At 38.6% G+C, this 12,138-nt stretch overlaps 1 protein-coding gene across 10 annotated transcripts in view; it reads left to right on the top strand.

Annotated features, from left to right (window-relative positions):
- Nucleotides 1-12,138, top strand: part of COL14A1 (collagen type XIV alpha 1 chain) — a 389,701-nt gene that overhangs the window by 277,472 nt on the left and 100,091 nt on the right. For all 10 annotated transcript variants that reach the window (XM_035277299.3, XM_035277297.3, XM_054246787.2 and 7 more), the window contains 6 exons: nucleotides 2,505-2,669; nucleotides 3,252-3,290; nucleotides 3,457-3,595; nucleotides 5,861-6,003; nucleotides 7,565-7,674; nucleotides 11,224-11,382. In XM_035277299.3, coding sequence (XP_035133190.3) covers nucleotides 2,505-2,669; nucleotides 3,252-3,290; nucleotides 3,457-3,595; nucleotides 5,861-6,003; nucleotides 7,565-7,674; nucleotides 11,224-11,382 — 755 coding nt within the window. The remainder of the gene's footprint in view (nucleotides 1-2,504; nucleotides 2,670-3,251; nucleotides 3,291-3,456; nucleotides 3,596-5,860; nucleotides 6,004-7,564; nucleotides 7,675-11,223; nucleotides 11,383-12,138) is intronic.

The raw sequence follows: 12,138 nt of genomic DNA, 5'->3' as shown, positions 1-12,138 counted from the left end.
GCTATATTAGCATTATTTAAATGTTTTAAAGTATTTCTTCATATTAACTAGACAGTGTAACTTTAAAAATACTTTTGCCGGGTGCGGTGGCTCACGCCTGTAATCCCAGCACTTTGGGAGGCCGAGGCGGGTGGATCACGAGGTAAAGAGATCGAGACCATCCTGGTCAACATGGTGAAACCCCGTCCCTACTAAAAATACAAAAAATTAGCTGGGCATGGTGGCACATGCCTGTAATCCCAGCTACTCAGGAGGCTGAGGCAGGAGAATTGCCTGAACCCAGGAGGCGGAGGTTGCAGTGAGCCAAGATCGCACCATTGCACTCCAGCCTGGGTAATGAGAGCGAAACTCCGTCTCAAGTAAATAAATAAATATAAATAAAAAATAAAAATACTTTTTGGTATACCAATCTGTAATTGTACTGTTTTGTTAGAAAAATAGGTTATTTTTTTCTAACACTTTTGTTACACACAGGATGCCCTTTATAAGGAACTCAAGAATTAAGTATTGTAAGAAAAGGACCAGGGAAAGAACCTTATTACATAAACTCCTCAGCCTCCTAATCATATCCAAATGCACATCAATGATAGACTGGATAAAGGAAATGTGGCACATATACACCATGGAATACTAAGCAGCCATAAAAAAGAATGAATTCATGTCCTTTGCAGGGACATGGATGAAGCTGGAAACCATCATCCTCAGCAAACTAACACAGGAACAGAAAACCAAACACCACATGTGCTCACTCATAAATGGTGGTTGAACAATGAGTACACATGGAAACAGGAAGGGGAACATAACACACCAGGGCTTGTTGGGAGGTGAGGGGCAAGAGGAGAGAGAGTATTAGGACAAATATCTAATGCATGTGGGATTTAAAACCTAGATGACAGGTTGATGGGTGCAGCAAACCACCATGGCACATGTATACCTATGTAATAAATCTGCACATTTGCCACATGTATCCAGAACTTAAACTTAAATAAATAAATAAGAAAGAGAAAGAAAAAGAAGAAAGAAAGAAGAGGAGAAAGAAAGGAAAGAAAGAAAGAAAAAGAAAGAAAGAAAGGGAAGGGGAAGGGGAAGGGAAGGGGAAGGGGAAGGGAAGGGAAGGGAGGGAAGGGAAGGGGAAGGGGAAGGGAAGGGAAAGGGGAAGGGGAAGCGAAGGGGAAGGGGAAGGGAAGGGAAGGGAGGGAAGGAAAGGGGAAGGGGAAGGGAAGGAGAAGGGGAAGGGGAAGGGAAGGGGAAGAGAAGGGAGGGAAGGGAAGGGAAGGGGAAGGAGAAGGGGAAGCGAAGGGGAAGGGGAAGCGAAGGGGAAGGGGAGGGGAAGGGGAAGCGAAGGAGAAGGGGAAGGAAAGGGGAAGGGGAAGTGAAGGAGAAGGGGAGGGGAAGGGAAGGAGAAGGGGAAGGGAAGGAGAAGGGGAGGGGAAGGAAAGGGGAAGGGAAAGAGAAGGGGAAGGGAAGGGGAAGGAAAGGGGAAGGGGAAGGGAAGGAGAAGGGGAAGGAAAGGGGAAGGGGAAGGGAAGGAGAAGGGGAAGGGAAGGGGGGGAAGGGAAGGGAAAGGGGAAGGGGAAGGGAAGGAGAAGGGGAAGGGAAGGGAGGGAAGGGAAGGGAAGGGAAGGGGAAGGGAAGGGGAAGGGGAAGTGAAGGGGAAGGGGAAACGAAGGGGAAGGGGAAGTGAAGGCGAAGGAAAGGGGAAGGAGAAGGGGAAGGGAAGGGGAAGGAAAGGGGAAGGGGAAGGAAAGGGGAAGGGGAAGGGAAGGAGAAGGGGAAGGGAAGGAGAAGGGGAAGGGAAGGGGAAGGAAAGGGGAAGGGGAAGGAGAAGGGGAAGGGAAGGGGAAGGAAAGGGGAAGGGGAAGGGAAGGAGAAGGGGAAGGAAAGGGGAAGGGGAAGGGAAGGAGAAGGGGAAGGGAAGGGGAAGGGAAGGGGAAGGGAAAGGAAAGAAGGGACTTTATTGCAGAAACTCCTCAGCCTCTTAACCTGTAAAATGGAGATTCTCACGAGACTGCTGTGAAGATTAAATTACATAAACTATCGTGGCAAATAGTCATTCTATTTACTTGCCAAGCATCACATGGTGACCCAACTTAGGTTGCTAGGCCTATTAAGGTCTCAGTTTCTACTGCTAAAAAAAAAAAACTGAGATAAGCTCAGTGTCTCTGTTTCAAGTATATTTCATACCACAAATGTAAAAATAACTTAAAAATATGCAACCATAGAGATATTACTCAAATGCAAACTATTTCGTCGCAAGCACAAATTGGGGCCTTGGTCTTCTTGGGTTTCTTTAAAATGGAAAATCTCTTTAGGGGATGATGGAATCATTATCACATAATGAAATATATACATGCAGAACTCTGATGAACTGTAAAGAATGAATTATCCACCCCACGGGCCTTCCTAAATAAACATATTTTAAACATTTGGACGTGTCTTATATTGCATTATTTGTGTTTTGTACAATTTAAAGTAATCAGAAATCTGTTCTCTGTCTGCCACAGGCTACAGCATTTTTGCAGTCGGTGTGGCAGATGCAGACTACTCAGAGTTGGTTAGCATTGGCAGTAAGCCCAGCGCACGCCATGTCTTCTTTGTGGATGACTTTGACGCCTTTAAGAAAATTGAAGATGAGTTAATTACTTTTGTCTGCGAAACTGCATCAGCAAGTTAGTTCTTTGGAATTTGTACTTACTCGTGTTGTTTAATGGCTGAAATATTTGATAGTGGTTAAATGATGAGTCCCATCTTGATCTGAGAAAAGAACATTGACTTCCAGAGCTGCTTGTTATATACACACTAAATTCTGTGGCTTTGAGCATATGGAAGTAAACCTGCCCTCCTCCATTTAAAGCTTAAATTGATTAAAAACCTTCCCTAGTCAGATGAGTCTATGTTTAAAAGCACAGATATAGTAAATAATTTTCAATGTATTAAGATGTAAACTATATTACATCATCTGGGCTACACATTACAAGGAAGATGTGTCCCAATACATGCTCCCAGGTGATAACTATTGATTGTAATCAACCCAGGAGAGAAGGAAGCGATGGCCCTTTAGTTTTAATAAGGGTCCTTCGTGTATCTCAATCCTTAAGAAACTACAGAAAACCATAGTCACATTTGATTTGGATTGTCTCCACAATCCACTTCCGGAAAGATTATTTTAGTTTCCTGTTCTCAGGACAGGGAAGGTGTATGTTTGTGAAATATGTGAATTACAGTTTTATTTTGTTGGTTTGGTTTTCCAGCCTGTCCAATGGTACACAAGGATGGCATTGATCTTGCAGGTATGCTTTATCACAATTTTTTCAAACACAAATATATTACTTGCCTCTCATTTGGGGATGGGGTTTCTGTTTTTATTTTTAAATCCTTAATACAAAAATATTAAAATTTAAAATTCTAAAGTGCCATATTCTGTATGTTTATTCTTTTTCTATGTTTTTTTTTAAGGATTTAAAATGATGGAAATGTTTGGTTTGGTTGAAAAAGATTTTTCATCAGTGGAAGGGGTTTCTATGGAGCCTGGTACCTTCAATGTGTTTTCATGTTACCAACTGCATAAAGATGCCCTGGTTTCCCAGCCAACCAGGTATGTTTCTATTCAAAGATTTTAAAGTCAGTCATAAGTTTATTATATCTCACTGTGAAAATGATGTCAACTTGAAATATGGTGTAACAGTCCCTGGTAGGATTTTCCACAATGTTTAGAGTAGATGCTATTTACATTTCTTTGTTTAAAAACATTGGACTCGCATGTACTGCGGATTGAACTTTAACATCTGCTGATCTGAGACAACGTATAAAAATGATTGCTGGGTGCTGTGGCTCATGCCTGTAATCCCAACATTTTGGGAGGCCAATATGGGAGGATCACTTGAGGCCAAAAGTTTGAGGCCAGCTGGGCAACAAAATGAGATTCAGTGCCTACAAAAAAATAAAAATAAAAAAATTAGCTGGGCAATGTGGTGTGCACCTGTAGTCCCAGCTACTCTGGAAATGAGGTGGGAGGATCGCTTGATCCCAGGAGGTTAAAGCTGCAATGTGCCATGATCATGCCACTGCACCTCAGCCTTAGTGAAAGAGCAAGACCCTGTCTTAGAAAAGAATGATACTTACATAGCACTACTACCAGGCATCATTCTGAATGCTCTATATACATTAACGCACTCAAACCTCCAAACATCTCTATGAAAGTAGATTCTACTATTATCTAAATTTTACAGATAGTGAATCAGAAATACAAAGAAGCTAAATGACTTGAGTCAGCTCACATAGTTAAATGGCAATGTTGGAATTTGTATCCAGCAATCAGGCTCCAGTGCCCAGACCTGGAACCATTTCACAATAGTGCCGTAGTTCAAATGGTTTTGATCTTTGTGATAGTCACAATAGCAACTCTAGGAAGTTGAAGAGTAGTAATGAGGTTTATATAAAATTGTATTATTTAGCTGCTTTATAGATACATTTGCCTTATTCTTGTTTTTTATCTCTGAATCCCCAGAAAATTAGATGGTGTCTGTCCACATTGAGGGTGGATCTTCCCCACCTGGTTCACTCAGACTCACATGCTAATCTCCTCTGGAAACACCCTCACAGATATACTCCAAAATAATGCTTTACCAGGTTTCTATATACTCCTTAATCCTTAGTCAAGTTGGCACCTAACATTTACAATCACAGGACCTTTGTCAGTTTATTTGCTGATGTATCTTAACTGTATGTTACAATGTCTGGCATATAGGTGACACTCACAAAATACTTGTTGAATGGACAGATGAATTAATGAATACATAAATAAATGAATATTTTTATCTAAGCAAACTGAACTTTCATTTTCAAATTTATGCTAAATTTTCACATTTATTTGTTCAATTAATAAACTATTAGAGAGTTCCTACTATATGCAAAGGGCTGTATATTTTTGCTTGGAGGAAGATTTAAAAAGTAAATGAGTGATCACCTTAGTTGTTAGAAAGAGAGACAAGACTATATTGTAGATTGGGCTCTTCAGGAAGCAGATTTTCCAGCAGATATTAGTATGTGAGAAGTTGATAAGGGTGTTCCCTCGTGGAAGGGAACAGCAGGAAGCAGGGTGGGGCAGAAGGAGAAGTCAAGCGGTGAAGAATCTCAGTGAAAGCCTCCACTCACCCGGAGGAGTTCTGTAAATGGTATGGCCCTCCAGAGCTGTCTCCCATTGGGTTCAGGGATTCAGGTCCTTACACTTCCTCAATGACCAGTCATTGAAAATCAGTTACCTAATAAGGTGGCAAGACCTGGGGACAGACATCTTTTTTCAGCCAAGACAATTTCTGAAGGGGGATTGGTGTCTGAAAACTGTCTTTAGACAACACTCCCAGGACCAGGGGTAATGTACCCTTAATTTTTGAAGGTGGATCTGGATGGTGCAACACAGATGGGAATGCAGTTGACTATAATGTGTAGTAGAAACTGATAATGTCATAAGTTATATTATATAAAAGGATAATAGATCAACATTATTATATGAAAACCTTTGATACTACTAAAATGTTCAATGAGAAGTGACTGATTAGGTAAGTGATAAAATAGACAAGAGAAGATTGTGCAGCCATGAAATAATATGCTCTTAAAAATATTTAAGGAAATGGAAAATGACTATTAAATGTGCTAAGAAAGGGACACAATGATATGAATTGGACAAATGCACACATTCTTTACTAAATTAAATCACTACCACAGTCATCTAGTTGATGTTAATCGTGGTCTTTTCTGTTTTTCCAAATCTTGGGTAATGACAATGTATTTGCTTTGTAATGAAAGGAGTAACTTTTTGGAAAAAGGATACAGTAAAGCAGAATTTTCTTTCCATATTCAGGTACTTGCACCCGGAAGGATTGCCCTCTGACTACACAATCAGTTTTCTATTCCGGATTCTTCCTGACACTCCACAGGAGCCATTTGCTCTTTGGGAGATTTTAAATAAAAATTTTGACCCATTGGTTGGGGTTATTTTAGACAGTAAGTATATTTATTGAGATCGTATTTGCACATACATGTATGAATCATGTATGCGGCATGCCATCTTGCCTGTTGGTATATATTACAGAGCAACTGTAATACACTAATCTTATGTGAAAATACTAAACAATGAATTATATAGCAGTTGATTTACCCTTTCTCTCATTCTTTGAATAAATATTTCTTGAGTTCCTATTTTGCGCCAACACTAGGCCTGGATGCAGTTGTGAGGAAGGCGAAGAGAGAAAAACAATTTTTATTGGGATAGAGAAACCTACAGAATGAAAACTACAGAAAGGTCATTGGAGGGTCAATGGGAGGCGTGGGACCATGGTTCCTTTTTTTGGACACAGGTATAATAAATGTGAGATGCATATTTGATATCCCAGAGTGGATGTCAGATTGGCAGCAGCATATTTAGAAGGAATTCTGGGATGGAGATATACATTTGAAAGTTGTGTGTCTTTGCTATACAAGCCATGGGACTGGGTGGGATCATCTAGAAAATGAATATAGAAAGAGCAGAGAATAGGTCTGGAGGCTGGGAAATGCCAATGTGTGAAGGTTGGAAAGTTGAGGAAGAACCAATGAAGGAAGTTTCTTAACCTCGTGCCCTCGTGCTCTTGGATGTTGTACATGATGAGCACATAAGCAGATCAAGCTTTTGGTTAATATCACTGAGTTTTCTATATCTAGTTTTACTTTAGGACTCCAATGAAGCTAGGAACCAAAATTTGGAGGCTGTTGGTAGATGCTAAGTCAAATATTTGGATAAGGAAAGTATTAAGCTTATTTCCAACTAGCGTTTGTAAAAGCATTCTTCAGTACATAGAAACTAATCAACAACTAAATATGATATTGTGGAAGCATTTCACAATGATATTAAAACTAAGGAAAGGCTGTAGATTGAAAGGGTATACACCACTAACTCCATATATACCTCAGGCTTGAAAACAAATTTTCTCAAACTGATTAAGACTAGCTTGCTCCCTTTAAAAACAGAGGAATTAATTTGTATCATAGGAATGAATTTGAAAGACAATATTCATAACTTTTAAATAATAAAATACTCCTTGCAATAGGAAGAATTTAAGATTAGAAAAGGCTTTGCTTGTGTATTCATAATAAATGAAATATATCTTGGGTGGTATTAGTTGCACATCCTAGGAAAGTTGGTTGCTGCAGTGGGTTAAAAAGACAAAAGGGCTGGTTTCTAGTCTTTAAGAGTTAAAGCAGCTATGTCTGCCTCTACTCCCAGCTTTGGACAGTTTCTCCCAAGAGAGTGATGGGGATGAGAGTCTGGGCAGGGAAGTACAGAGGAAGAGTATATGTAGGGGTCTTTGCTTCACTGTCAGCACCACAGGGTTAAATCAGTTCATGTAGCCAACTGAAATGAAAGTATGCAAGAACCTGGGGACCCCAGATCACTTCCTTACCCATCACATCGTTCTAAATACAGTTTCAAAACAAAAGATGTGTTATTATGTTTTGAGTTGAATTTTAGAAAAAAAATTCACCTATTTTAATTATTTCTAAAATATTTTTATTTTTCTTTCAATAGATGGTGGGAAAACTCTAACATATTTCAACTATGACCACAATGGGGATTTTCAAACTGTTACTTTTGAAGGACCTGAAATTAGGAAAATTTTCTATGGAAGCTTTCACAAGGTTAGTAATGCTTTTATGCTTATATTCTTTATTCTGTTTGCTATTGAACAAAGCTATTGAAATAATTCCATAGGGCTTTGGATCTCAAATTCCAACTGGAGTGAGAATTACCTTCGTGCTTGTTAACATACCCAGAGATTCTGGTTTGGTAGTTCTGAGAGAGGAGCCTGAAATGTGTATTTTCTTGCAAGTGCTCCAGAAAATAAGGGGGCCACCTTTCCTCTTTGAGGAACAATGTAGTTAAGGATACTGTATTGCCAAGTAGACAGTTGCTCATTTGCTGCATATGTGCCATGTAGAAAAGGTTGCTGGTCTGGCTGGTGCAACTAGCTATCTACCAGTGCAGGTGAAAGCATAGTCAGCTGAATCATCTTAAAATGTGCAAATAGAGATAGTGGATTGCACTGATATTTTTACATATATACAAGTACAGCCCATCACTGTCATCATAATGATTAGCCTGCGGAAAAATTTTGTAAAACCTAAGTGTACTTGTCATTATTATAATGACTCAGCACTTGTGATAGAACTTTGTTCCTTAACATTTGCTTCTCGGAAGCACTTACCTGTGTTGATGACTGGGGTGGACTTCTACCAATATCTGCTGCTTCCTTTGTTTTTGGTGAATAAACCTACTGAACTGTGGTGTTGAGCAGTGTAGCACCTACACTGCAGGATGAGCAGAGCATTTACTAAGTGGTGCAGAAAGATGCTTCACCTCCTAACCAGGCTCTGCCTCCCCTTTTAGAGTGAGGGGAGGGAAGCTGCATGGTAATTTTCCTGGCTTCTGTCTCATGGCCTAGAATGCGGTTAAATCAATTGAATTTATGCAACTTTGCTACATTCTGTGGTTTTGAATGTCATAATTGAATACCACATAATTACGTTAAGAACGATTGCTAAAAAAACAACAACTATATTTTTCCTGTTTAATAGGACTGTACTACCAGAGGAAAAGGTATCTGAAAAGCACATGAGATACAGGTGGAGATTTATCAGTTCATGGCTCAGACTGGTCCCATTAGCAGCTCTTTGGACTTAACATTGTTTACTCACCAAATTCTCTTGGCATGATTATTTTCTTGGTTATGCAGAGTCTATTGCAAAATAGTAAAAAAAACTGCATGGGAGATGAAAAGCATTTGAGATTTCATGAGTGTTAAAAGAAACATTGTCATTTTAGCCCACGGTTTAGGCATGAGCTTGTAATTCTCATTCCAAAGAATCATTTCTAAGTCGTAGGTGAAGGTTAAGTTTTACTTCCTTACCAGAAGAACCCAGGAAGTGAAGTTCATTAAAAATCAATTTAAAATTTATAAACCTTCAAGTTTTTAAAATTTATGTGAAGAAAGACTTCCCTCCACTTTACAATGTTCATAAAGCCAAAAAGCCAGATGAGGAAGAAAAAAGGCTTCTCATGTGAGAAAATACTTTATAATAGACCTATTAATAGAACATCTCAATGTGAATTCAATTTGTAGAAATTGAATTCTATTTGTTCATGGACTTATAAGTGAGTAAATAAATACTTTACCTCAAAAAGCTTTTTTTTTTTTTGAGACAGAATTACGCTCTTGTTACCCAAACAAGGGGCACTTAAGTGCAACCAAAGCAGCAAAATATCTTTGAAAAATTTTCAATATCTTCTTTTGTAAAACAAAAACAAGATTTTTAAACATGTGAATAACTCCCCACAAGTTGACAATTCTTAAGGCAGGGGTATTTGAAGCTAGGTTTTCTAGCACCCAGTATGAAAATTTCTGTAATCTGTAATAATGGAAAGGGTTCTAAGGCTCAAAAACACATAAGAATTGAATTATACTCTAGCAAATGATCATTAACAGAGATATTAATAAGAAGCAAGGAATGTGGTGAGGTTTATTCCACCCACGTTTCTAAATTTGGGCAATAGTTTATGTGTTTTTGAAAGAAAAGGATTCTTGAGAGTCCCACTGTTGACTTACATTATTTGTATCATGATCTAACTTAAATGAAACATGAAAGAAAAATTGGTGTAAGTCCATGTGCTTTCAGCTCACATACAATAATGAAACAAAACTGAAGTTGAGCAAAACCAGTAAAATTAAAAGTAACACTGTCTTAATATGAAAGAGGACGTTATTTCATTGACATTCAATTTCTGCTTATAATGTGAATACAGTACTAGCTACTATACCTCCTATAACCTTGATTGTATTGCCCAAGATTGTTTTTTGTTTTTTTTTTTTTTGAACTACCATGATACCATAAACAGATTTGTAACTTCTTTTGGTTTTTACTTTAGGTGAAACCATCATTTACCTATTAATTTCACCCATAACCTTGATCGTATTGCCCAACATAGTTTTTCTTTCAACTACCATGATACCTTACCTTAACAGATATATGACTTCTTTTGGCTTTCACTTAGGGTGAAATCATTGTTTACCTATTAATTTCACTCTTTTAGCCTATCCGTCTGCCAAAACAAGTACTGTAGTCCTCATGAGGCTAATACCATCATAAGTTACAATGCAGATAAGCACTGAAATGTTATGGCAGAACTTGGACATAGTGTGGTTATCTAGTTCACCTAGAATATACCATCACTGACTGTCACCTAAATAATAACACAGACTTTTACAAGTCCTCACAAAGAATGTGTAGACTTCTTCTGAAAATATGACTGTGGACCTCCAGATTCTTGAGATTCTAGTTTGAGAAGATCACACTATCTGCTAAGCTAAACAGCTTTATTTTATTTGAACCTGGCATCACCAGAAATCATTCCTTCTTCCCTCTCAGATTCTAGACCTTCTTTCCTCATCATAAATCAAATAAATATTTTTAAAGTGTGGTTTTCCAGCCACTTGTAGTACCTTGGATGATTGTTGGTGATATATCAAAAGAATTTTTAATTTTAATATTTTTGTTTTTTTTTTGAGACGGAGTTTCACTCTTGTTACCCAGGCTGGAGTGCAATGGCGCGATCTCGGCTCACCGCAACCTCCACCTCCTGGGTTCAGGCAATTCTCCTGCCTCAGCCTCCTGAGTAGCTGGGATTACAGGCATGCGCCACCATGCCCAGCTAATTTTTTGTATCTTAGTAGAGACGGGGTTTCACCATGTTGACCAGGATGGTCTCAATATCTTGACCTCATGATCCACCCGCCTCGGCCTCCCAAAGTGCTGGGATTACAGGCTTGAGCCACCGTGCCCGGCCGTATTTTTGTTATTTTTAATGTGCATTCAGAAAAGGCATAGCTAGTACAGCAGTCCTGTGATCTCAAAGATGTGATTGCTCTCCAGTTAGGCCAGACTTTGAAAAGTGAATCCTTTCAAAGCCATTTTAAAAAGAAGTGTTAATTAGAGAAAAATAATGATGGTACTTGAATGTGGGAAAATCATGGAGATGGTAAAAGCGTAAATTTTGTCTTCTAGCAAAATATGTGATGACAGAATTCCTTCTCTTCTCTTTTATACTTTGTAATGATGAGTCATACAGTTATACAAATTTACTTGATATTTCCTTCTGTTTCTTACTTCCTAAAACACCTTACTTTTACCTAGCTACACATTGTTGTCAGCAAGAGTTTGGTCGAAGTGGTTATTGACTGCAAGCAAGTGGGTGAGAAGGCAATAAACACATCTGCTAATATCACATCAGATGGTGTAGAAGTACTAGGGAAAATGGTTCGATCAAGAGGACCAGGTGGAAACTCTGCCCCGGTAAGTAAATAAACACGTGAAGCTCTGTTATTGTTAAAGGAGAGAAATCCTTTTAAAGTACATTAGCTATTTTCCAGGGGAAACGTTTAACAAAAAGGTGGGTGGGTGGGTGGGTGGATGGATAGGTAGTGGCCTCTCTGAATTAAACATGTACATTCAAAGCTTGTGGCAGTAGGCTTCTTCTATATTATACAGAGTATGCATAGGAATTAGACAGTTTATTTTCTAAATCCATTTTAAAATTTAAATGGTAAATATTTATCACATGGTTTGGGGCATAAATGGTTTTTAGAAAAGAATTACAGCTGTAAATGAACCTCATTTATATAAGCAAATACAAGTCCATACAAAATTAGCAAATATTACACACAGGAAATTGACATAAGCCTCTTATTTGGGTAGAATTGGGCATTTTAAAACTAGGTCTTTGCTATTACTAATGTAAAGTTTACCCTTTAATTATTAGTAGTTATTTAAGTAACATACCATTCTAAGATAATATTTTTTTTTAATTTTTTATTGCATTTTAGGTTTTGGGTTACATGAGCAGAGCTTGCAAGACAGTTGTGTAGGTACACAAATGGCAGTGTGATTTGCTTCCTTTCTCCCCTTCACCCACATTTGGCATTTCTCCCCAGGTTATCCCTCCCCACCTCCCCCTCCCACTGGCCCTCCCCTTTTCCCCCCAATAGACCTCAGTGTTTAGTACTCCCCTCCCTGTGTCCATGTGTTCTCATTTTTCATCACCCGCCTATA

Source organism: Callithrix jacchus, chromosome 16, assembly GCF_049354715.1.
Source record: "Callithrix jacchus isolate 240 chromosome 16, calJac240_pri, whole genome shotgun sequence".
NCBI lineage: Eukaryota > Metazoa > Chordata > Mammalia > Primates > Cebidae > Callithrix > Callithrix jacchus.
This window is presented reverse-complemented; position numbering and strand designations above follow the sequence as displayed.